Raw genomic sequence first — 27599 nt, forward strand, 5'->3', positions numbered from 1 at the left:
TTAAGAATTTCTTGGAACTTTGAGTTAGGAATATTCCAAGTCACCTACAAAGAAGAGAATACAGTGTATTTGCAGTTACAGGTACATAGGGATATAAACTACACCACATAAATTATTATTTTATTAATAGCCCTACCATTCACCATCCCAGCCTTTGCAGTCACAGGACTGGTATTATTCTACAACTCATTTGAAGCAGCAAATATAATTAGAGAAGTACAAAATTCACAGGCTTCTGACTCAGGCAGAAATAAGTGATCCTATAAGCCTGGACAATCTTATAAAGATTTAAATATTTGCTCTTTCTATGAGAAGAAATAAGCAGAGCATTCGTGTACCATCTAGTGCTTTGGGTAAAAAAATAGTAAAGTTTTCTGCAATCTTTTATCAGCTACAGAACTTCTGGACAGGATCAAAAGTGACAAGATGAAGTAAGATAAGAACTCCAGGGACTACACTGGTGACTAAGACTTACCCATGGATGTTCATTCTGTTTCATTTCATAAGACAGAAGGATAAACACAGAAGAAAACCCCATCATAAGTATATAAGTTTTGAACGTAGCACTTAAGATTCTGGCCAACCGAAAGGATATTGTAGAAATCATAAAGGTAAATTAAAAGCAAGGCTGATCAGAAATGGAGGCCTATTAAAATTCTTTCAGTATGCTCTAACCAAGTGTGTAAATCTAAATACCAATATGTTCTTCTCTCTCCTCCAGTAGAAACCATAGAATGCAAATGCCAAAAAAGAGAAAGTCAAGGACAGTGCTAACATGCTGTACTACTACCCAGCATCCTGAAAACACTCCACAAGTAACACAAAGTATAAACGTGCCTGAATTCAGTCCTTCACAAGGTACACAAGCCAGGCACACAGGCAAAACATGCACATGCCTCTAAGTTGAAACGGTATTAACAATTTCACATTAAAAATAAAAATTCTTATCAGGTCGATCGCGAAAATCTGTGTCTGTGATTTCAATATATGGAACCTAACTAGCCAAAGTAAAATTAACCATGTATAGTACTATAAAGAATGCCATGGGATCTCAAATTTTAATAATCTCCATCATCTCTCTCACATCTGGATATCCTAACTATTACCAGACACGCAAATAACATTTTCATGCAGTATTTTAAAAAAGTGTTTATTGAAAAGCTATGTTATTCTTAATATCAAGTATATAATTCTAAATTAAATGACCTATATCTAGGACTTGGTATTGTTCATTGAATGTGTGACAAGATATTGAAATATTATTAAGTTTTGATTACATAAAAATCACAAGTCTATTATTTAGACTTTTCCCTTCTTAGTGCTACTGGAAAGGCTTTATTAATCTTAAAAAAATCTTCCATCAGGTTTTAATGATGAAAGCAAAATATTTCATTTCCATGTGCACTTGGTAGAGCCAGTATGACATCATGAACTAAACACAAAGTTCAAAGCACAGTGAGACTAAACAAAAAATTAATCCAAATTACTCAGATAAATTAATCAATATTGGCTCAATTTTCTGTTCAGTAAACAAAAAAGTGCTCCAAAGGGGCTGTGCCATGAGAAAACTATGCCCACCAAACGATGAATTTCTTTAAATTCCACTCTATTAGTTCTATTTAAATATTGTTTATTTGTTGTTTAAATTGTATTAGAGGCTATTCCCCCATGCTGTTTGATTCCCCTGTGTCAGGGTATGGCAGGGCCTGGAAGTGCTGCCAAGTCACAGCAGGCATTGGAAGCCTCCCCATCTCTCATCTCTGGAAACTCTCTCCAATTTCATTAAAACTGTAAAAAACCCCACTGTCTGAATGTGCAAACAGAGGGAGCTTCCCCACACAGTGGGAAAGGTGAAGATGCGTTATCCTTACCATGTATTTGCTTCAAAGGGTTTTGAGTAACTCATCCCGTTATGACCTGTATAATGTATCTTGATGACGATTAACTTTTTCCTCTTTGGGGGGATCTCAAGTTGTTCATACCTAATGAAATGTTCCCTCTTTCTGTATGTACACACACACACATATATACATACACATATATAGACACACATACACATATGCAAAATAATGTCTTAGGGACTTTATTCTCATATACTGAAGCCAACAAAAGATGGTCTATAAAGAAGGAAGGCAGGCTTGCTAACAACTTGAATACAGGAGATTACCATTAATGAAGGACAGAAATTGTTCCTATGAGAGTCACCTGAATTTTAAAAACATGTATGATTTAACCCACAAGTGAGTATTGTGCTCACAGTTTCACAAATTAATGCTATAAAATTATTCCTTAGAGCAATGGAATATTATGGATTACCTTGATAATTAATGAAATTGTTTAAAGGTTGCTTAAAAGATTTAGATCGTGAGAAAGATGCATAAGTAGTTTTTTCTGCACTTAGTTTGAGATTATTTGAGTGCTGTGCTCCCTAGGCAGGAGATGTACCAACAGGTTCCCCCACCTTTGTAAGACCACGGGAAAACAGACTCCTCCAGGAATTGCCACACAGGCACCTCCTTGTGGCGCTGAAGCTGTAAAAGGAATGCTATCTGAAACTCTGTTGAGAATTTGCTTCACCTTCTTTGAGAAAAGCTCCCAATAGATGTACTTGTGGGAATCTACTGAGGAGCAAACCTCCAGCAAGAAGTATGACTTACCGAGGGATTGCAGAACTGCTACCCTAAATCAAACATTTGTGCTACTCGGACTGTGTATCTCTCCATGCTCTAAATGTCTTCATAATGCTCAGGGATTAATATAAAGAGGATCTAATCTGGAAACTATAGCAGTAAAAATTTATACATATATTTTTGTATACAAACACACAGCTGTCTATTCAAGAGACACAAAAGCAGCATGTCTCTGTATAAAACTGAGGATGATATCATTACATGACAGAAATACTTAGGGACATGTGAACTGGAGGATATTTTAGACATAGTGATCAATTGTTCCCCACGCTTTGGTTCATTTGAAACAGGGTAGTAAATCTGCCTGCAGGTACACAGTGATGGCATTGTTGTGGCTCAGATTGGCAGGAAAATCAAATTAGAGTTCAATAGTCCTATGGTGAAATTAACGAATGTTATGGAACTTTGTCACAGCTCAAATACTAGCATTCCAGCCTTAACTTTTTTACCACAGAGTCTAATATGATTTGAGAAATCCTTATACATGTTCCCACAGGGGACATGTAGATGACATCCAAAATGTTTTATTTGCTCACAAATAAAGGACGAACAACTTTTTGACAGTTATGATACCCAAATTAGTGAAAATGACATTCTGTAAAGGCAATCAGAAGAAAAAAGTTGTGATTTAGGTAGAACTCAATATCCTTCCTGAGTAGTACTTAAAGGAAAAGTCACAGAACAAAAGTTCACTCTCCACAGTGAGTGCAGAATTGCAGGTTAAAGCCTGATTTTTACTCATTTTTTCTCAGAGGAATTTTTCCTTTATTATATGGAAATAAAAAAGAGTGTTTTCTTGTTTTGAAAGCTGAAATATTTTATTTGTGAGTATCAAGCTGTAATCCCACAGTGATTATGTGCCCAGTGGAAAGATATTAGCTAGTTCTATAAAAATTGCCTTTACATTACATACTAGATGATAAATTGAGATGGCAAGTAGGTTTTTTCCTCTGGGGAAAAAAAGAAATTAAAAACTCCTCAGTAAAGCAGGCAAACCCCAAACTATATGCTTCCCATGAAATGAAAATTTCTTCTGCTTCACAAATAAATAGTTTAATCTAGATAATTTAATGGACTGTAATAAGATGCACTATATCTTACAGAAGAGATAGAAAAGATAGTGATTTTCATGACAAGTGGCAGGAGAGGCTTCAACAAAAATGAGAGAAGATCTCTGATGTCACTGCTCAGTTACAAAAATACTGCTAAAAAAGATAAAGTATTTCTGAATAGTAATATTGTCTAACCCAAGCTGAAGCAACTAGAACAAGAGAATTAGTACAAGAGCTGAAGGAAAAAAAATCCCCAACCAAAACAACCCCCTAAAAAACCTCAAACCATGTTCCTTTGATTCAATAATTGTATTCAGTTTCTGTCCATTATATCAATGCCAGTGAGAGAGACCATTCTTGAAAAAGACTGGTTAGCCTGGGCTTCACAAAGCCAAAAGCCTTGAAAGCTAAGAGGTAATTATTAACAAACCAGAAAGAAGAAAGTCAGAGATGCCTCTTTAAAGCTTTTAAAGATCCTTACTTACACAGCTATGAAAGTTAGCTCAAAGCATATTTTTTCTAGTTTTCACTCCTGATGATTTCTTTTTAAAGGAAAATAAAGCCCGTTAAAAGGGTTACTCATAGTGATTCCGTTAATAAGTCTGTAAAAAATCTGGCATGTATTTTTATTTCTGTTTAACAAATGAATGCAAAAAAAATTGTAGAAAAACAATCAGTGAAGAAAATGTTGGAAGAAGCTTATATGGCCCTTAAGTTAATTTGCTGGTCAAATTTGACAGCGACCTTTCAAAAACCCAAACAAAACCAAACTCAAAACAAATCTCCAACCTTTTGCTAAAACAACCCCCTTCCACCCACTGGAGATACAACCCAATGGATTAATACTATTAAATGATAGTAACACATAGGTATCACTTTCCATTTCATCAAGGTAAGGTTATCTCGGACATCAACAAATTCTCTGGAATGCTTTAAACTGGAGACTTTGAAATGGAGACATCTCTCTCCATTGGCTCACTGGGGTCATGTGAAATGAGTCATACTGCTATGCCTTTTCCTTCTTTCCAGCAATACATGCTATAAAGGCATCTGTAGCATAAGCACATGGAGTTCTTTTTGTACATTCTTGTCTTACCAGAGCAATACCTGTGCCTGCACCAGTGAAGTTAATGTAACCACAAACTGAAGAGATGCTCTGTATAAGTACTGATCAGCAACAATGCAAATTGATGCATTTACTAATCCCTCTACTAAAATATTGCTCAGATACTGAAAAAGAAAAACAGTGCTCTACACTTCAAAATTCAGCTGATGTGGGCTGAATCCTTCTTAAATAGATATGACTATATTTCAATGTCTTTTGTGATTATGACAATTTTGACAAGATAATCATCTCCTCTGAACAGGACTTTTTAAGGTTTAGAGAAATAACATAAGATTTATTAAATAATCTGTCAAATTATCTATGAACCCTGCTTTCAAAAGAAATCCTATGATCTCATTAAAGTAATTACAGAAAATCTATGCCTGATATTATAAATAAAAAGTACCAGGTACAGAAAGGAGAATACAGGAACTAAAAGTACAGGAACTTGCAGGATTCAAAAGGTGATACCACTGCTTTATTCTCTCAACATAGTAAACAGAAGTTTCCATGTTAAATATCCTGCACTCTAGGTCAACTTTTGAACAACAGTCTTCAAAATGGAGAGAAAGAAACAAGTCTGTAGCTATGGTAAAATGAAATAACCTAGATATTTATGCTGCAGCCTCATTTCTTTTTTCTTTCTTCAAACTTTGTTGCCTCTTTTCTCATACTGCTTTTGGAGAAAAGCAAAAGCCAGCTCTACACAGCACAACAATTACTCAGAAAAAGAAGCAGAGGTACAAGCTAAAATCACAGGAAGGGTCTTTAAAATTCCAAACATCATATCAATTTGAGTTTTATATATTCAGGATTCTTTTACAGCAAGATAGAACTGGGTGAAACAGGGAAGAACAGTATGGTGTTTACTTTCCTGTAATATAAATACAGTAGGCAAGAGAAAGAGGACTGGAACAACTCTGAATTCTCTACGAGGGTTGCTTCCTCTTAACTCTTGCTGCCATTGATTATGGCTTATGATTATAACTACTCTAGTAGTCAGCACTGCACTTACAAAATTCAAGTACCTTCTGCCTCTTACGCTGGGGAAGTTATCCTCACTTAATTGAAAACTCCTGCTTTTGGAGAGTAAAGGGTGAAGTACTCAAGCAACGCAAGGTTGGTGATAATGCAGGCAAAGTGTGTCAAGACAAAAACCCCACAGTATTATCTGAGACAAAGCTACAGATATTGAAGGTTTTCCACCTAAGCTACCTGAAAGACAATGCTATTGTGATGCCACTGTGTTGGAGTATGACAGAACTGATGCTCTGTCAGTAACCTCATCAGAATAAGGCCCTGCATGATTCCCACTGCCTGGAGTTCTACATTACAACCACTCCAGCAGAAGCGGTCCCTCTCACTCAGTGAGAATGAGGGCTCAACAGACTATGCACAAACCTATTCCAAGTGTAAATTGGCATTTTATTCACCATGAAATCAACCACTGTGTTTCTGAACAGCTATTTAATGCTTCCAGGTTAGTTCTTTCAGAGGACATCCAGAAAATTGTTCCAATACTTCATAATGATAGATTATTACACAAATATATAGATAGTATGAGTTATTTAAATAGCTGAATGGTTACTTGAAATAGAATTCCAACAATCATTTAGCAAGAGGTTTTAAGTGTAGAAGGCTATCTTCTCCAGAGAACTAAAATTTAAAAACATGAAAATCAACTTCACATATTTTTTTTTAAAACGTCTTTTAAAATATTTTTTCCTTTAAGAGAAAAAAAAAGCCAAAAAAATTATCCAGCGGTATAAAATAGCCCATGCAGACTTCAAAAAAGTTTAGATGTCAACTCACCAGTCTCTTTACAATTCTCAACAAAAGCTTCAGTTGTCGTGTATCTTTTTTGGACTTCAGTACTTCAGCAAAGCTGTCCATCTCTTCTGGAGACATACTCTCCTGACTGTTCCCTCCATATAGCTGAACCAGCAACGATAAGCACTGTGAAGCACTCACAAATATTTCAGTATCTTCACTGGGAAGCTAAAAATGAACAAAAAATGAACAAACAAAAATCAAACTCCAGTTTCAGAAAAATTGCGTATCACCGGGGATTTGGAAGAGTATTAACATTTGCATTGTACCAGGAAAGAATAATTTCTAGTTGACTGACTCAGAATTCCATTAAACTAAGTTTAATAAAAGTGATGAAAATATAATTAAAATATACCTGTTCTTAAGCAGCAGTGTAACAATGTCTCTATTATGATTCTGTCAAATAACCTATCTATAGCAACATCACAACAGCACTGGAAATGTTGCTCCCAACTATTTTATTCTGCTTTAAACAGAAGTAGGAATAGCAGAAAGTATCATTATAGTCATGATGCCTAATCTTCAACATCATGCACACCATAAAATATCATTTAATTATTTCTAAATCAAGCCTATGGCTTCCGGTTGAGGTACAGCACAGGCTACCTACTTTAATGGATTTTAAGTGGTCACATTAGGAGGTACATTTTGAAGATTTTAAATATTTTCCTAAATTCCAGCTTTTCTGCACTCCTTTGAAGATCAGACACTGCAGCAGGCCCTAGTAATTCTTTCCTGGGAAGCAAAATTACAGAAGAGATTTAGGGACATGACTAGTAATCATCTTTAAATGAGCTTCTGATAGTATGACACTGCTATCAAAATGATTTATATCTTTTTTTAAAGTATGGTCTGGAAATAACAAGTAGAGATATTACATTATATGATATTATGCCTTTATTTGGCACTGACAATGACATTTTGCAACAACAGGAATGCAATGCCTAGTTGTTTGTGAACACAGAGAGTTCACAAAAGCTAGTGAAAAAAATCACAGAAGTTTCTTGGGAACAGGCAAGAAGATGATAGACTGGAAAACATAACAGTAAAGGACTGAAGGAATTCAATGTCTACAGAATATCAAAGGGAGGGTTAAAGGGCATTTGATCATATCCTCTCAGTTACATGTGAGAAAAAGCGGGCTGTGGATAGGTTAATTCCTTTACCTGAGAAAGGACTGGTAAGAGATGATAGCTCAAAACTTTGTACAAAGCAATTCAGATTAGAAGGAAGATAGTACTTTGATTTCCTTTTTTTTCTTTCTCTTTTTAATAAGAGTGATTAACTGCTGAAACAACTTTCTTAGAACTGTGACAGATTCTCCATCAAAGGCAATTCAAATATCACAAAATCCCCTTTTTTTTCCCCTAAAAAAATAACAAACCCATTTACTATAATGAGGAATTAATTTAGGAAAGTCCTGTTTTACGTTATACACAATCCTCAGCCAAATTATTTCAATGGCTTTTTCTCACCTTATAGTCTATGACCTGAACAAAATATATGGGTAGTGGTCTTAAATCAATTAGGTACAGAAATATAAAACCACTTTATCACTCCCACTCAATTTTAATTCCAAAAGTACTATTTACAAACAAAGAAGCTAGATTAAAGTACAGTTAACAGACTATCCTTACTGACAATAAAAGGAAACAATTTATATAATCTGTCCAACCACTTATATAATATATCCAACCATTTCAATAATGATTACTTATTTGATCTGCAGTATGAATTTCTTAAGTTTTTTCATTTTAAAGAAAACCCATCCAGTTACCTTATCTGAATCTTAATCTGATAACCTTAAATGGAACATACCATCAGACATACACCCCTCAAATATTTAAGCAGCAATTCTCCAGGGATCTGCATGCAAATACAATCCTGTTTTCCACTAGCTTAATAGAGTTGGCTGTTTAAAACAGACTGAACTGAGATGTAATCTCTGAATACATAGCCCCAAGACATATCACATTCTATTTGACCTAATACTGTGCAAGTGACAGGACCACAGCAGCTATTTCTTCCTCAGTTTTGCTGTATGGTTTTCCTTCCTTCCAGTCTAAATGCCACCTATTTGATTATTTCCTTTCCAACATCCAGAATTATCTAATAACATCATCAACATAATTAGCAAGGCCATAAAGCAGGAAAAGCTAAACATAGTAACAAGCTTTATAGCTTCATTTGTGTCTTGAATCTTTATTAAATTAAAAAAAGAAATCCACTGATCTTGCTTTGGGCTTTGAGCTGACTTGTATTTCCATCACTGAAATAAAAATGCCATTAGGTAAAGGAAGGACAAATTAAACTACTTTAACATACATCTCTCACATCTTTTAAAAGCAGCATTCCAACTTTCAGTTTGTAACTAAATCACTGCAGACAGGTATATCAACCACTCTGTGAAGAAAATCACAGTAAAAGGACTAATATTTGATTTTCCAATATTGTTTGTTGGCTAATCAAACATAAAAAATGAAAAATCATGTGAAAATCTTGGACAGATACATTCTTGCCTGGGTATTGCAGTGCAGTTCCCTGGGTTCCAGAAGCAAAAAATACCATATTTAGTCAGTAATCACAACAGCCGTACTTCAAAGTGAGACTGTTCCCAAGGTCTTTTCCTGAGATACTCACTAAATATCAAAGGAGTAGAAAGGTGTCAGTCTCAGTAGAGGACTGCCACTACAACAAACTTGTGTGATGAAATACGTAACGTATCACAAACCTTAGAGGTTCTTCCCAGCACCAGAAGGGTGCATGACTGTCAAGGAAGCAAATGGGCAAGTCCATCGGGTTAGTGCTACTCCCAAGGGAGGCTGATTTCAGCAGGAAACCCCAGTTAGTGAGGCAGTGGAACACTGCAACAGGTAAGAAGGAGCTGTGCTTGGGCTCATGTCTTTGTTTGTCTTCTCCTAGGGTGTTCAACCATTTATCATTGTTGTTGTTGTTTTTATTTTTTCCCCAGCAAGAGAAAGGAAGATCCTTTCCACCTAATGAAAGGAAACTTTCCCTCCAGTGTGTCTTGGCATCATACAGACTTGCTCTTCACAGGGTATCAGGCTTTCAGTGACCATTTTCCAAGTATCACTCCAGGGTTCCCAATACTTGCCAACCATGACATCACACTATTAAATCACAAATGTCAATGAAATCCTCCATCCTCTGGTTCTTCTGCTTCTCCAGAGTCCCTTTGAGCTTTGGCATTATCTGGACTTTGGGGAGCAAGTTGCTGTTATCCTGAAAACACTCAGGGTAAAACAATGGCAGCATAGGGACTTGTAAGAAGAGAAAACTATGCTTGGAATAGGAAAGACCATATTTACTCTGGAGAGAGTAAGATCATTTGCCTTCAGTCTAACTCATCAATAATTAAGGTGTAAGAAGAACTCTCAGCAATGTCCCTCTTTAAGTATGCCTGCATCAGCATTTTTCTCTGTAACTCTACTGACAAGTAGTGATTTAGATGTCAAAAGTCGTAAGCTGGTAACCTGAATTTTAGCATTGGCTGCCAGTCAGTGCTAGTACTGGCTATAGAGTATGGGATCTGAAGAAAATTACTGGTAGAAAACAAAATCAATGACTGAAAATATAATAAATATCTGTAAATATAGAAAACCAAGGAATGAAAAATTCAGCTTTAAAGTAAATAATATCCCATGTTCAATAAGACCAGCAAAGACAGAATCACGTTGCTCAACAAAGAATATAGGTGGATGGTTCAGCTTCTAATTAGCTGAAACAGCATTTTGATTATTTTTCTAATAATAATTCAATTTAGTATGAAGTACATTTCTTTCAAATACCTTTACCGTTTTTCGTGACAGCAGATACTCATGTTTTTGTTCTTTCAGGGGAGGAGAAACCCATGAAAAAATTTAACTAGAGTTCTAACACTTTAAGAAAATATCTGACCCTTAATATTTCATATTTACTTGAAAAAAGTCTAGTGGCCTTTCGTTTCTTTTTGCTTTATCACTCTTAGAGAGGATTATGGATTCAGTCCTTCAGCAAGGTAGAAATGTTAGTAGTACTTCTCCTTGCAGCTGTTATTACTCTGGATTAATGTATAGCTTAAAAATAAAATAAATTACTGAACAGCTAAGGTCATACATTTTGCTGTTCTTTAACTCAAAACCATAGATCTATTTTTCACTTATTTTAAAATAATACTGCATGACAAGACTTTCGTGCAATGAAGACAAGGTATTACTCTTTACTTAATTTTTATGGCCATGTTATAACTTCCTCTAAACAAGCTTATAGCACAAAATTCTACTTCTCTTCCTTTCTAGATGGAACCCGCTCTGTATATTTTAATGTGTTGAAGAGTAGGAAGTTTCTTGTTATTGCATGTCTATATTTCTGCAGTCTGTTCTCAAAAATTCCATCATTTTGAACTGAGTTGCAGTGTGTTCATGAATTGCAAACCGCTGCAAGAACCGTGTGATCATTTGAGCTGAAGTGGCAGTTTTCACACTGTTGGAGTTGTTACAGCATCTAATTTTAGAGTTACAATGAAACTGTCTGGCTTACCCGGAGGGGACACTATTTCAGTGCATTAATGAGGTTATACACATAGTTTATTATGATAAGAGATAGATATCCATTAGATTGCTAATGTGATTACAGAATGTGCTGTAAAGGAAGCATCATTGGGATCTATAGGGAAGACGATTTTGCAAACATTGAACAAAATGTAAAACATCACTATTAATCTGCTTGCTCTACTATGTTGTTCCTATTAGTAAATATGCACAGTTTTAAATTAAAAAGTAAGATATTTTGACTTAGGGTAAAATTGCCATTCTCTTACCTAGGGAAAATATTTAAAATATATATATGTATTTTCAGTTCACTTTAATCTAGTCTAATTGTTGAGAAAGTAAATCCTCATTTTGAAATTCTGTGCATGTGACAACATATTCTTATTTCCTCTGGTGTGTTTGTTTGGTGGGTTTTTTTGTTTGTTTTTTTTTTTAGGGTAGCTCTGTGTAAGAGAATTCTTCAAATATAATTTCCAGGTAACATTTAAAATACAATAACAGGAAATAAACATACGTCTCTCCACTCTGATCATGGAACAGTCTCTATTCCTAAGAATTGTGAAATAAAATTCTACAGTCTCCAGGGTTATCATTCTTCTGCAGTCATTATCATTATTGGGGGTAAATACCTTCATGTGTTCTGAAAACAAATTCTGGGCATAGCCTTAGAATCAGGGCAATATAGAGACAGAAAGGACCTAGGAGAGATCATCTCATTCATCCATGTGCACTGAGGCTCCATATTTGTCCTCTTCACACTTGCACATGATTAGCTGGACTTCCAACAGTAACATACAGAGCACAGTAAGCTACTGTAAACTTTACTAGTAATATTATGATGAAGAAACCTACCACCAGAAGTCAAGAAATGTTCTCTCCCCGCAGTCTGGTAAGGACTGGAAGATCTACACCTAGGAACTAAACCTGGGGCCTACACAGAATGAAACTCCATTTTATAGGTATTGGCAGATTTCTGAAAGTTTCTGAAAATCCACACTGAGGTGATTTCAAAAGTAAGTAAACATTAGGGTTTTTTCCATATAATGGGTACATCAAAAATTAGAAGGTATTTTACAAGTTGTATAATTGTTGTAAGTTTCAGTGTAACATTCAAATTAAATTTATGTTAAGTGGAGAAACATTACCCTGCAAAGGTAAGTGTAATTAACTTTTAAACACAAAACTGCCAAGCAGAAGACTAAATGCTCAATTTATTTTCCTCTTATTGATCAATTAAGGGCATAATGATCATGGGATTAAATATTGAATTCTCCATATTTGCAGTGTTTTCTGCATGATAGAATTTGTAATTATTTCTTCTTCTGCATTCTAAAATCCCTGCAGTTTCATTTACGTGCAATCTAGGTCTCCTACAGTTGCTTTGCTATGCCTTTAGTGATAGACTAAATCACAACTACAGAAGGGAAAAATTGATTCGAAGTTTTTGAGATTTTCAAGTTTAACTCACATTGATTTTTGAGGGATTACTGAGAGAGAAAAACATGTAGAACTTGAGGAAAATAAAAAGACAAGTAAATGGGGCATGGAATAATAACCTATTTGAGGGATATACATATCAATGAGGGAAAACATTTATTCAAGGTGACATAAGAAACTATAAATGTGGTAAGGTAGGTAGAAATAGCAAACCAGAGAAAATAGTTTTAACTCAATATCTTAAAGTAATGATCAGTTCAAAATCTAAGACCTCCATTATCTCTAGAAAATAAAGTTCACAAAGAACTGAATGCTGCAAAACAGCAATAAAGGGTTATGTAGCCACACAGCCCAGTGAATACAGAGAGCAACCACTGGCAGCTAAAAGAAGTGGCACCAATGGTCTTTATTCTTTACCTGTATGTTAAAATCAGCAGATTTTAAATCAGCATTTTAAACATGCCGAAATCTCTAGAAGTACAGAACAAAGCAAAACCCAGTGACAATTTGCAGCCCTGCTTCTGAAATACAAGGGCAAGTCACAATCTAATCAGCACATGCTAACTATACAATTATCCTATCCTTTAATTAAAAACCTATAAAAGACTTCCAGGTGGTATAAGCTGAGTAAAACTTGGCTTCTAATTTTCAGTTCTTTAGAGAGTTAATAGAATTTAAATTTATGACTAGTTTCACTTTAAAGGAACATTTGCATCTCCTCGTGTCCTACTATTTATCATATATAGTGATTTTAAAAAATTAATAAAAAATAAATTAAAAGAATTTATAAAGATGAAATATTATATAGTTGAAATTCAGTCACTTTGTTTTAGGTCATTCAGTGAACATTTCCAAAAAGCCTTTACCAATAACTGGTTTAAGGAAATCCATCAAAGGAGGACTTAGCAACAAGTATAACGCCAAAAATTAATAAAAAAGGAACCACACACTTCCCAAAAATAGAAGATGAGAGACAGTGCTAAAGATAGTAAAAGGACCACTGTATTGATATCACAAAACACCTGAAACCCTCTATTTAAATGGAAAAAACCAAAAAATCGTGTCTGGAAGAGAACACAGTGAATCTGAAATGCCTCTAAGTGAAATAACCTGGAAAGGATACTGTGATATGCCACAGGGAAATTCTCACATACCGTTTTAATGGCTTGATATTGAATAAAAGGCTGAGGCAGCCTCTAAAAGCCCTGTCCAGCTCAAGAAGCACTCCTTACTACAAATCATTACACCCAGTCAATACAGATCTCTGGCATAGTATGATGGAGGTTGAGCTGATGGGATGCATCAGGGCCACAATGCAGCACTCTGTGGAGATTTCAAGTGCTGTGACATCTAGTAAACCCTGGAAAGGACTGCCTTTAAAGAGACACACTTCAAAGATGTTTACAGATCACTGGGGACCACTCCCACTCATAAATCCCTCAGGGTCATGTTAAAATAAAAGAAAACCCTTGAGAAAACTCAGAAGGCTGAAACTCAAGAAAATAAAATTTAAAGGCGTCACTCGCTGCAAGCTAATTTTGCATTTGCTGGCTTTTGCAATGGTAGCAGTAATATTAGTGTCATATTTTGAATACCATCCTTTCCATATGCAGTGATCACTAGTTCATTCCAAAGGACTAAAATTTGGCTGTACATATGTTTCCAAACTGAGAATCCACCCCTCATCCCACTTCTATGCTTGGAACAAACAGATTTACTCTGACATAATTGGTAACCTGCAAGTCACTGTGACCTATAGCTTTTTACAAAGTGTTAAGAGTAGTAGGTGGTAGCTTATAAACAATGAAAAACTAGCAAACAGAGCTCTAAGATGATGAATTCAGTTGAATAATTCCAACTTCAGAAACATTCCAAAAGGCTTACAAACAAGCAAATTCTCACCAGTTGAATAAGCGGGCTAATTAGGTCCGTCAGGGGTTTATTGATAAGCAGAAGGTCTTCAGCAGCCTGTGTGTCCCCTCCTGAGCCAGATTTCTGTGCCTTAATAAGAGAGAAAAAATCAAAAGCGACCTTGGTGACTGTTCTGTTATGAGGTACAAATTAGGTCCATTAGGTGGTGGAAGTGTGAATGGAGGTTTGAAGGAGACTCATGAACTCTTCTAGTTAAATATTGCTGAGCTCCCAATGAACAGTTACGCTCCCTGTGTCTTTGACAATAAGCACAAAGCAAAACGGATTCCTGCTGTCATGCCCATTCTGCACAGGTTGAATATACTGACCTACATGACATTTCTTCAGCAAAATGCAATAAACTGTACATGTAAAAGATACCTTTAAAGTCATAAATGTTTCATTTATTTGTAATTTCTGTCAACATGACATATCTATTCTAACATTAAAGTTCAAATGAGTTCTTTTCCCCTTTATCAGGTACAATTTCACATGCAACTCAAACCAAGAAAATCAAGGTGACTGAAAATTTAGGATTCTCAGCAATATTGCCCAATTTTGCTCACCTACCTCACTCTGTATCCTGGAATATTCACAGTATATTACAATAATTTAAACTATTTTTGAAAGAGGAATAATAAAGTCTCCAAGTGACCAAAGTCTGCTACTACCTGTAATTCTGACCACTCATTCCCCCACATCGAAGACACACTACCAACCTAGGCAGTCCTATTTATGCCCCAGGGCACCAGAAAGGTCTGCTTGCAAGAGCTTTCATTTAACTTCATTATCTTGAACCAGCTTTGGACCATGACCTTATATGGTCAATCTGCTAGAGGAAAAAGTAAACATTTTGTCTAAAGACATTTTAAAATAATTTTTTATTGTGTTTCATTTATAGTTCAATCCTAAAAAGCACTGTCCAAGTGCAATACCTGGAGATTTTCATTTGGTTAAGTGAACAGAGGAGCAAGTCCCCTAAGGCAGGAGACACTACTGCTCAAGCTCCACTGTTGATACAGATGGGCTGAAAGGATAGTGCCTTTCTTCTGGAAAGAATTTTGAAATAAAAGAGAACTGAAGAGCTGTTTGTCCAGGTGACAAGTCATATTGGTATGTCCCTCACTGAGACTCATCACAATGATCTGGAATGCTAAAGTTCAGGAAGGACAAAAAGGCATAGTGCAGAGAAGACAAAAAATTGAGAGTTTATATTAATGAAGAAAGGCAAGTAAGCCACCTTCACTATGCAGCTGGATAAGGTTATCATCTTTACATAAAACGCTTAAATAAAAAAAAATTCAAGTGGGGGTGCTACCATGTGTAAAAGTCAACTTAAGCCTCAAAAATGGATAATACAAGAAAATTTGATTCTCCTTTTCAAGTTCTGTTTTAGAAGGCATCTTACTCAGAAGGTCTCTATAAAAACAGCCCAAGAGTAATATTCACGATGCACTTAGTGACACGTGGATAGTGGAACACTGTGTAGTCAGTAGGCAATGGCCATCATTCAACAGGGTATGTGTACTGATGTACCTGTAGAACTCTCAGACCTTCTGACAAGTATTGTCAAGATCAGTAAGCCAAGGCAAATAACACCATGGTAAAATTAGTTTTTTAAGGGCACAGATCAGAGCTATGCTTCAAAACTCAGTTTTCCAGATGCTTCTTGTTACTCATTAGCATTCCAGAACAAAGCAGATTACTTTGACAAGAGTTAGACAAAACTGGAGCTGGAGTTTTAGTGCATCAATCAACTGAAGTATTCAAGTAAAGCCAGAACAGAATTTGGCTTTGAATGAATAGATTTAATTTTGTATCTAAATAAAAACCTTCAGTTTCACTAATACTACCAAACCATATGCAAGATCCTCTTTCCTCATGTGTCCTCCAGAATAACTGGCCTCACCACTGTTATATGGAACATAAGTACAGAAATTAGCTCTCTGTGATGGACTGATGCCAAACATACAACAATCAGGAATTAGCCTACAAAATTTGATTTATGAAGTGATCCTTAGATAAGAAAACAGAACCTGCTAACAGAGGACTCAAAAAAGACGAGGTATGGTACCATCACATTTAAATTTTCTTCCAAAAAATCGAAGAAAACCAACCCAAAAACTTCACAGTGAAATATCTGATTGATAACATGGCTCATTGTGTAAATCAGTGTAGAAAAGAAGAAAAAAGCTCAAATTTCAACATCAACTTCTTACATTAAGCCTTCTTTTAAAAAAAAGACAAATGAAAACAAAGCCCAAAAGCAAGCAAACAAAAAACGTGACTAAATTAAAAATTCGGCATAATTTAAAAGGAAAGCAAAATTTGTTACCTTAACATCATGTCTAAAAAAAGATGAATGCTTCTTCTTGATATGTTACTAAGAAATGAAATGAAGACATGACATTTCTTTGAATTGCATCTTCCTTTTTAAGGAGGAGGATGGCTTTGTTGGAGGAGGAAGTCCTGCCAATACCATGACTTGCAGTGGTTCAAACAGAAACTTGGAAGACAAACTGAGTTTCCACCATACTAAAAATTCAGTGAAATCAGAATAGTGGCAATCTCATTACTAGGACAACAGGAAGTTATCTAAAAAATTGTTTAAGGTGGTAATGGCCCCAGGAAATAAATCCCATACCTGCAAAGTCTGGCGCACAATGTTTGCTGTGTACATCAGCATGCACTGCAAAATGTCAAGCAAGGACAAGAGCAGTGCATTTGCTGTCTTGGTGCTGCTTTTATCATCTGCCTCCAAGTACAGAACTGCAGCTTCTGTTAGGAGATTACGGATGTGATGAGCCAGTCCTACAAAGAAAGTGAGCCAAAAAAAAAAGGTTATCAGGAAAAGAACAATGTGGAAGGTGACCTAGATAAAAATAACAGATTAGGATAAAACCAAATTTTACATACATTATGAATATTTATTCGATTTCCTCTTTTTCTCCATAATTATCTCCTCTTATTCTGTTTGGACCAGCTCATAAAGAGAGTTAAACTGATACAATCAGATTTGCTAACTGTATGAAAAATTATGTAATGTTAATTAAATTAAAACATACTTTGAATCCCAAACTTTTCTGTAGCATGCTGATACACAAGATTCCTTCCCAGTACCTTCACAATTCACAAGAATTTAGCTATTTCTGCAGTCTGTTACAAAGTCCCACTTCAAGCTGGCACAAAGTTTCTTAACTGGTCTGCAATTAGAACCTTCCCCATATGCTTTAACTGTAGAATCAAACAGTGCTTAACATAAAATTTATTCAGAAGAGCATTATAAATGAAATAATGAATACTACACTTAAAATGTTTTTAAGATTTGCTTGACTGATGGAAGTAAAAACTTTGCTTAAAATGTCTTCTTGTTTTGAAGGGTTTTTTTTTAAGCTCCTTTAGAATTCAACATCAGCTCCTGTAGCTTGCCTAACCACTAATTAATTGACATAGCAGAAAAAATATAATCGGTTTCAAGGTAACACCAGTTCAGAATCTTTCTTACTTTCAAATACAAAGTGACTGAGTTTATTATATTTTATTTTAATCTAATCTTTTTCTTTCAGAGTTTCATAAGGGATGAATGACACTTTGTTTCTTAACATAGTATGCTTATAAACCATCTTTTACACTGGCAATTAGTCATGCAGTCACTTGGGTAACACTGTAGTATATTAGTACACCAGTTTGTAGTCCCCATGACTGTCAAAAATTACTAAAGTATTCCACTGTGCAAAATATACTATGTGCTTATACCATTCAGCTTTTGAGAGCAGTCAAACTTGTGGGGCAGTCAAACTTGAACTATTTTGGCTTTGAAAGATGCCCCATCAATTACCTAAACTTCCCACAAAATATTTTTCTCCCCTATTCCTCACCCTTAATACTTTCTTCAGGAAATTAAATACATATCCTTTCATTTAGAATACAGTTATGGTTCTAGATCATTAAGACTTGCACTCTCCCTCTATCTCACATCTTTTTTATTTTTATGATTACTAGCATTATTATTTTTTTCACAAGAGTTTGACTGGATGGATGTCAGCTCAAGCTAAGCTTTGAATTTCCTGGAGTTTTGTCTGAATAAATCAAGCTCTCAAAATTAAATCACTTTAATCTCACACATTTAATTTCCTTCTCCATTTTCTGTGTGCAATTTCTGCTGCAGTTCTGAACACTTCATACAAAAATGAAATAGCACGCAGAAACACATTTCAGTGATGTCACCAATACCCACCAAGAAGAAAAAGAGATGTAATTGTATATCTACCTGATACAAAATTTATAGTTATTCTATCACTATTTTCAACAGGCTAAATCAGAATAAACCTAAGAAAAGAGTCCAGTAAGACGTGGTCCCTATCAAAGAGATGTCTGAAAAATTGCCTGCAGGGCTATGACCAAGTACACATTGTTTCTCCCTGTATAAGGCCACAAACCCGGCAGCCACATCAAAATGAATGAGTCACCCCCTTCTTTCCAGATGGTTGACTTATAACCCTTACGACGTGACTTGGAGATGAACACTGAGAAGGTCACTTTCAAACACAGGCATTGCACTGTATGGGTCATCATTAAGAATTTTTTGGGCAGTAGTACTCTCTGCATTTATACAGCACTAAGTAGGGAGTGACTAATAGTGAATGAAACACCTGGATCCACAGCCATGATCTGCAATCCCTTCCCCTTCAGCTTTGAACAGGACTTGCTTATTCCCTTGACTGTACCAGCCTAAGTCTCAGAACATTTCTGCTGTTTGGTGAACAGGGAGGTGAACCAAACACTCAACTGTTTTCTCCCTATCCATTGAGACATGAATAATATAATTACCTAGATTTTATTCTCTTGAAGTATTTACATCCTAAGGGTATGTGTATTAGCAACCCTACCTCCAAACACCTGAGATATTCATGTTTACTTAGTTAACTAAAACATCAGAAGTAATGAATTTTATTTAGGTAGATACAAGCTCACACAGAACTATGCAGACAAAGATTTGCATACTAAATTTGGAAATTTGTGGAGGAAAAAAATTTCCTGGACTTTAAATACCTTTGGGAAATTTAGCACATCAAAACTTTATGAAAAATACATCTCAAATAAAACACTGGTGCAAAATGTTCCCTAACACGCTTCATGATTCATACAGAAACCTGATAAACACTTGGTTCCACAGATAAAGGCCACAGACTGACCACTTGGCCAAGTAAACAAAGTTCCAGGCATGGTGTTTAAAATACTTCATTGTGTCACAACAAAATGAAAATTGGAGGCCACCGTTGTAGACATGTAAATAATATTTCTTGCTAAACCACAAGACAAAATACACACTCTTTGTCCTCAGAAGAGAAAGTTGGGAAGCTGTGACCATGACAAAACTCAATAGAAGTTTTACAGCCTTGACCACTGGCACTGTAACCAGTTTGCTCAAAAAGGCACCTATAAAGATGAAGACTGACGTCTCAGCATTCCAAAAATTGAATCCCAGAACAGGTAGTCTGCAAAAAAAGCATGCAATTCTAAAAAAAAGGAAATTGCATTCATAATCCTGTAAATCATAATATAAAAACCACATATGGATCCCTAAGTTTCAGAAGATACCTTGAAGGTTTTTTCCCAAATTTTACAACAGATCCAAACCCACAATTTAATTTCCAATAAACCCTAAATCAATACTTATCTTTCAAAATTTTAGACACTACATTTCAGAGTTGTATTTAAAAGACACAAGTTTCTTATGCAGAATTCTCAAATTTTCATTAGAAAGTAAAATATGCTCTGATTCAAAGGCACACACTCCATGCACTCCTGAACTTTGCAAGTGGTGGATCTGAATATGAATTCTGTATCACAGAGGAGACATAAACCAAATTCAATTAAGGAAGGTTGTTCTACTGGGACAAGTGACACATATTTAAGTTTTCTGATACTTCCAAGTATGCTGGCAATAGTTGACCTTCTCAAGAGAAAGGTGTTAGTGACAGTTTACATGAGTGAAAATAATGCACCATAATTTCTTCCACCTAGGCATTTCTTAGTAAAGCAAATAAGTAAAAACTTATAATTTAACCTATTGCAGAGTTTTTTGGTTACTCTAATAATTTGTAAATTTCTGCAAACAAAATATATCCCACTGTACTGTTCGTAGCTTCAGTTATAGTCTAAATTTATTACAATACTTCACGGTGCACTAGTCATGCCTTGTCATCATCATCATCATCATGGCTAGGCTTTGCGAACAAAGATTTGAGAGGGGCTCTACCCACCCTTGCTACAAGCACGCTGATGGCTAAAAAGGCCAATGCGACATCCAGAACAAGTGGTGGACCAATCTAGCAGAAAAAATCCAATTATGCGCAGATACAGGTGACTACAGGGGATTCTATGAGGCTCTGAAAACAGCCTATGGTCCTACACGCCAGGTTCAAAGCCCATTACTCAGTGCAGATGGCCAAATGCTTCTCACAGATAAAGTTTCCATCTTGAATCGATGGTCTGAACACTTTCAGAATCTCTTCAGTACTAGCTGTGTAGTTCAAGACTCAGCAGTGCAGTTCATTTCACAACAACCAGTCAAAACTAAACTGGATACTGCCCCCATCATGGGAGAAACTCTTAAAGCAATACAGCAGGTGAAAATCGGTCATGCCTCGTATTTATTTGCAAAAGGACCTTCAAAAATATCAAGCCTTGGTGCAGTTCAAATTTTGCTGAAAAATTAGCTAAAAATTGCATTCTGTATTAGAATTATTGTGCTTATAAATGAACATAACTTGAATTAAACAAAGAACGTTTTCTAACTGCAGTTCAATATTCATAACATGTAATAAAGTGATTGTATACAAAATTCCTAGCCACGGATTTATAGCACTCGACAAACGTAGTGTTCACAGAAGAATACTTCTCCTGCCCAGAGACCCCTGCAATGAACTGAACACGTCGCTAATAGTGTTTTATGAATGTGGACTGTGATGACTATGCCTGTGTTTAATAAATCTTTTCAAAAGATAAAAGGAGCCTTTTGGCCCATGATACAGCTAATCGGACTGAATGTGCCATGATACCTTCTGGAATGAAAGCTGAGAGGAGAGATTTTATTCTCACCTATTAGTAAGATGGATAAATGAAAAAAAAATCTTCACTTCCCAATCATACAAAACATCAAAGGACAGCCTAGGAAGCAATCTTCTAGGCAATCCTTTCATGCCTACCAGCAATTAGAGCATTCAACAAACCTGTCTGCCTCCAGCTGAAGAAAATGTTAGAACAGGTGCACTTCCTCCGAACAATGCCACCGCACAGCCAAGCAGCCAGCAGCAAAACCCTCAGCCTGGCAAAAAGGTTGTTCCTCTTCACACATTTCTCTCTGGAGAGCCATTTTCCCCATTTGTATCACACCTACACAACTGACTCCCCAGGGATATTACCAAATACATATTCACTGGACTTTTCTTCATTCTTTTACTTACAGAGTGGACCTGCGATATTAACAGATGAAATAGAAACCATATTTTATAATCTTTTAAGTTCTAATGCTAAAACTCAAAAATATTGCTAAGAAGAAACACAGGACTGTATTATGACAGATTCTAGCACACAGGAATGAGTTCCTCAGTACCTGAGCACTTAAGATGCCATAAAGATTCTTCATAAAACCTTATTTACCTACATAAACCTGGGATTCAATTTGCATTCTTTGCATCTACTAGTCATATTTTTTCTGTTTTGAACAACTGAAAATAGACAACAAAAGGCAAATGGTATCTTTAGGGTAACAGCATTTTTAAAGGAGGTTCATTGCTTTTAATGTTATTTTTGTTTATTATTTGTTACTGTTTTTGTTTTAGGAACAATATGTGTTAGTATTATAATGTTGAGGTAAGACTAAACTAGAATAGCAAATTAGATCACCAATGATTTCAAAATTTGGTGAGTTATGAATGTTAGATCAAGTGGAAAGACAATGATACAGCTGTTGAGCAGATCAATTGAATGACTGCTGCCCTGAAAATGGCTTTCTATTCTGATCTTTAAAACGAAAAGCATCTGAAGAAGAAAATTTTGCACATACTGAATAGTCTATTCCTACTACTGGTAGAGTGATAAGCCATTTTATGACTAAAGAAAGAATCACTAGGTTTGAGGGATAAAAATCTCACTTGAATTTGTCATACTGAAGTGGTCAAGGCTCTGCAGAGCTTCCCTTTGTGGGAAGAGTCTGTGGCTCAGCTTTCCCTACACACAGGAAAGGTAGGGCACTCACCAACAGTGCCCAAGCAGGGAATCCTGTCCTCACACACAGCAGAACGGGTGTGGTAAGGGTGATGACAACCAGGGAAAAAAAGCCAGAAGCAGACTGCAAAGTACTAGTTATCTTGAGGGTGGATGCCTGAGAGGAATACTGTCCTGACAGTGGCAATATGTTTCTGCTTTGAGTCAAAGCACGACATTGGTCTACTTTACTTTTTGCAGGAGTGGCAGCATTTAGCTGTTATTGTTAAAAATCTATATTGTTAAAAATTTAGAGCTGCCACCTTCCACCTGGGAAAAAAGGGTGCAGAACTGTAGACTACTGAGGAACCACATCAAACTCTTCTCAACCAAAGAGAATCCTGCTGACACAGAAATCTACTTTTTCTATAATTTAATCTATAGAACAAACACATAGGTTATTAAGACCAGGAGGTGTATAGATCAGCCAACTATAAGATAGAAGATCAAGTGAATTCTCTCATAAGAAAACATATCTGAGTGTAATCAGGGATAGTAAAAATGCAACTTGAACTATTTAGAAAAAATAAAATCACGTAGTGCTGAATATGCTTGACTGGTCAACACAAAAAATAATAAAATATAACAAATTATACCAACTAGGCTAGACTGGGGTTGTTCTCTGTGAAAAGATGTGGTTAAAATAACATACACAGAGGAGGAGTATTTCTGAAAGTATAATCACTGATCCCTTGAGAGTTCCTGATTTGCTGCTGCTTTTGAAAATGAAAAAAACCCTTTTTAAAAAAAAGGGGAAAATAAAAAACCTTCTCATCTGAGAATCTTGTTAAGATTTCTGTGACAAAATTTCATCTGAATTCAGGTTTTTGTGTCAGATTGACTCAACCATTCTATAATTAATTCAGAAAAGATATCCAAGCTGTTTGAAACTTAGTTCACAGCACATATGGATATGTAGCCTCAAAGTTTGGAAGGCAGGGGATTTTGTTCTAGACAAGATTTACCAAGATAGTCCTCATTCCTAGGAGTACAACCCATCGAACATGAACGTGAACTTGTTCAACAGGGATGGAATGAAAGATCAGAAGGTAATTTCCCTTGGAAGATAGTTTTAAGATCATTCAAATTCTTTCTAGTCAGATCAGAACTACTAAAAATTTTTTCCAAAATTTATGTGAGCGAATACTACATAACTAAGGACTGTAATAACAATCAAGGGATCTATTCAAAGTGTTGATAAGACATTAATAGTGTCTCATGCGAGCAGTCAGTTTTGATTTGTTTGGATAACGAGCTGCTGGACACCACAGTCTCTAAAAATACTATCTGCTTCTTACGTTCTCTAAGTAGCTGAGTATAACTGCACATTTGCTACAAAAAGACAAGTTAAAAAACAGAACAGAAAAGAAGGATCCACTGAAGATGTACACACAAACTTTAAATGCTTGTATCAGGTGGTTTGTGAAACTAGACATAAACATTTTTTTTTAAAGTATTTATTCAAACTAAACTTTCGCTCTTCAGAGAAGGATTTTAGCACCCAGCAATCATAAGATTTGCTGCCAGTTCCGTCATTAATGCACATTATGTACGTCACAAATAGGTAGTTTTTTTGCTAATCGAGGCCCATAAGGCTCTTGATGCCTTTAAAACCCAGTGCTACCATTCCAAGAGATAACCAACAGTACAGTGGAGTTCAAGGCTGAGGCTGCCTGACAGCTGATCATTTCACAAGTAGCTCTGTTGACAGCAAACACTAATTCTTCCCAGGGGTTTGCTGGTGATCAATTGTTCAAGGGTATTACCCCTACACTAGTGTATGACTGTGCATGAGACAGAGAGGATGTAAACACTCCCCAGTTTCCCCCAAAAAGCCATGCTAGGCTGCTTTAAACTGTTCAAACAGGTAGGCTGCACTAACCCTGCTTGGAGCAGATTCACACACTCAAACGACTCTTCCAGCTGCAAGACTTGGGGAGGGATAAAGGGAGAAATAATACAGTGACTTCCCAGGGTATACATTTAAAATATTTCTGTTACCAACTGTGCATATATTAAACACCTAACTCACATTCTTTTTGCATGGATTTAAGCATTTTTGTTGATATACGTTTTTAATATGTCAATTGTGCAGTACCTGCAAGCACAACATTCCACCACCAAAAAAGGAAAAAAATTAAAAATTAAATAACCCAAAACTGTAGTATGATAAAACCATACCATCTGGATTGACTATTATAGCTGTTATTAAGCAAACTCTACAGTAACTTTTCAGTTAGATATGTTTCCCCACATGTCAGAGAAACATTAGAGTTTGTAGTCCATTTTATAAAGCTCTGTAACTCTACAGGACGCTATACTTCTAGTCAGATCCTGATACACCCTATTTTATCCTTTACAAAGTGTCAAGTAAAATAAAATCCCTTGGTTTTGTCAGACAGAAGGTAGATGGTGCTTAGGATGTTTTCCAAACAGCAGGTTTTATTTTTCTGTATGAGGAACAGGAATATCTAAAAGGACACTACTCTTTGAGAAGACAAGAGTCTTTAAAATCTTCTTTAAAGCCAGTCTGAGATATTGGCAGTTGCTGCTTCACAGATACATGGAAGACTGTCTGTTTGCTTGTTGTGAGTTAATATATAGCACATGCTTTTTAGAAAAATAAAGACTGCATGAGGTCCTCAAATTAATGCCAAAAACTAGACAAAGTTCTTCACTAGATTAAAATCTCTCATGTTTAGGAATTCTTTGCATTCAGCAAGACTCAGAGTCAGTAAAGATTCAATAAAGAATTTTGATTTTCTGCTCTGAAAGATCAAGTCTGCAACAATTACCATGTGACAAAATACAGAGGAATTTATATCCTGGGCTTAATTTAGAACTAGAAACTCTTCTAAAGAGATTACTATTTTAATAATAGACTTCCTGTCACACAAGATTAAACCCTGTTTATCTACTTCAAATATCTTGACGTGCTTCTGCTTTGACATCAACTTTCCCTTCTACCTAAATCCTTAAGAGACCACATTCAAACTTTGAGAGTTGCCTTTTTGACAAAACCCATACAGACCAGATATGAACAGAATGCAGATACAGCCCTAAACTGTTGTCACAAACTGACAGCATTCAACAGCTTTGAATGATGCTACCAGCACTAATTGCTCTAGCTAGGCCTTCAAGAGGCCCTGGACTGGGAGTGATAAGAACCAATGAACCTTGGCTTCAGAAAATTCTCTTAAGTTTTCAGATTTAAATTGCAGAAATAAATCACAGTTGAATACTGTTCCCACTTATATTCAGCAAAGGATAAGGATAAAAGCTCTATACATTTCCCTACTGAAAAGTCACGCATGTAAGAAAAGATATTAAATATTTATTCCTATTTCTCTTGGTCTATTTACATCAGTCTGCCATAGGATGAAAACTTAGTACAAATACTTGCATTTTCAAGTGACACTCTTCTACTATTGTTACAACTACACCAGAGACCAAAAGCAAAGCCTAGAGTATCCACTAAGTGGAATTTGCTGCTGGTTATTACAACAAAACTGAATCTATGCCACAATTTCCTGTAACATCCTGTGTTATTCATCAATTAAGTTTACAACAGAAATGAAAGCTGACAACCAATAATTGCAACTGTCCAAGGTGGCCTTGGTGTATGTGGACTTACATGATCAAAGGGCTTAGACAGAGGTCAGAATACTACATGATAGCAAATCAGGCTTTGTAGTTATGACCAGATATATTTGATAGACTTAAACTCTGTTAGGTCAACTATTTTCCAGATAAGTGTTGGGATAACTTTGACCAGCAGACTCTCTAATTTGCTATCATTTGACCATACCAGTAATGCCACACTCAATTAAATCTCTAAAATCTAACTTTTTACCGCAGATAATGCTGTCCTTCTTAATAACTGGTTCAGGCATATGTCTTGTTTTGTTTGCATGTATACTTGTTCTATTCTGACCTATCCATGATTCTCAACCTTATCACTGGGATCTTTGAGCTGGAACCCATTATACTGTGATCATGCTGTCACTGGTTCTACCAGAAGTGTCTTACCTAATATTTGTCAGACCAACAGAGCCTTCATTTTCTGTCAGGACAGCTACCTGATCCCAACTGTCTTGGCTTCAACAGCTCAGCTTACTTAATCAAGAGGGAGTCCTAGCTCTGAAAGAACTGCACACCTGTGTATGTTTGAATTCTGTGCTCCATGCAGTGTCTTCCCTATCTCAATAGGACCCACACAATAGCAACACAGGTCTAATGACACTGGGTTTTTGGACAACCTGTACCTTTTCTATGCAGGTAGCTGTTGTTGGGAGTTGTGGAGTCTGTGTGGGTATGTCAACAGACTGGCTCAGACCCTTGGTGAAACTTATGTATAAGCACCAGAAGGAGATCGCATGGAATGGTAAGCAATCTTGGCCCAAACCACCCAGTTTTGAAACAAAAACAGTGAACTGTACCACAGTCCCCAACAACAAACTGAAATGAATCCTGTGGCTGATCTGATGCTTTAACTGCGAGTCAGGATTCCGCTTTGCTCAACTGCAACAATTTCTTCAGAGGTGAAACAGAAGTTAAGAACATTGATACAATTACAGTGATAGAGATGGTCACCACATAACAGAAAAAGGTGATTTAGAGAGATAGGATAGTTTTAAGCATGTGCCTTGTGAAGATGTGCAACAGAACAACAAAAGAAACTTAGCATGAAAGCAATTGTTTCATACAGGTTTTGGCTGGGATAGAGTTCAATTTCTTCACAGTAGCTTGCAAA

The 27599-nt window shown here is 36.0% G+C and overlaps 1 protein-coding gene across 6 annotated transcripts in view; it reads right to left on the reverse strand.

Annotated features, from left to right (window-relative positions):
- The window catches only part of ULK4 (unc-51 like kinase 4), a 217193-nt gene that overhangs the window by 47371 nt on the left and 142223 nt on the right, over positions 1–27599 (reverse strand). For 5 of the 6 annotated variants that reach the window (XM_050306783.1, XM_050306762.1, XM_050306773.1 and 2 more), the window contains exons 33-35: positions 17220–17386; positions 14567–14665; positions 6660–6845 (exon numbers count right to left, since the gene is read on the reverse strand). In XM_050306783.1, coding sequence (XP_050162740.1) covers positions 6660–6845; positions 14567–14665; positions 17220–17386 — 452 coding nt within the window. Of the gene's footprint in view, positions 1–6659; positions 6846–14566; positions 14666–17219; positions 17387–27599 lie in introns of those variants that run through there. The other variant, XR_007627722.1, reaches the window with a different exon arrangement.

This window comes from Myiozetetes cayanensis, unplaced genomic scaffold, assembly GCF_022539395.1.
Source record: "Myiozetetes cayanensis isolate MyiCay16 unplaced genomic scaffold, myiCay2020 scf1, whole genome shotgun sequence".
Lineage (NCBI taxonomy): Eukaryota > Metazoa > Chordata > Aves > Passeriformes > Tyrannidae > Myiozetetes > Myiozetetes cayanensis.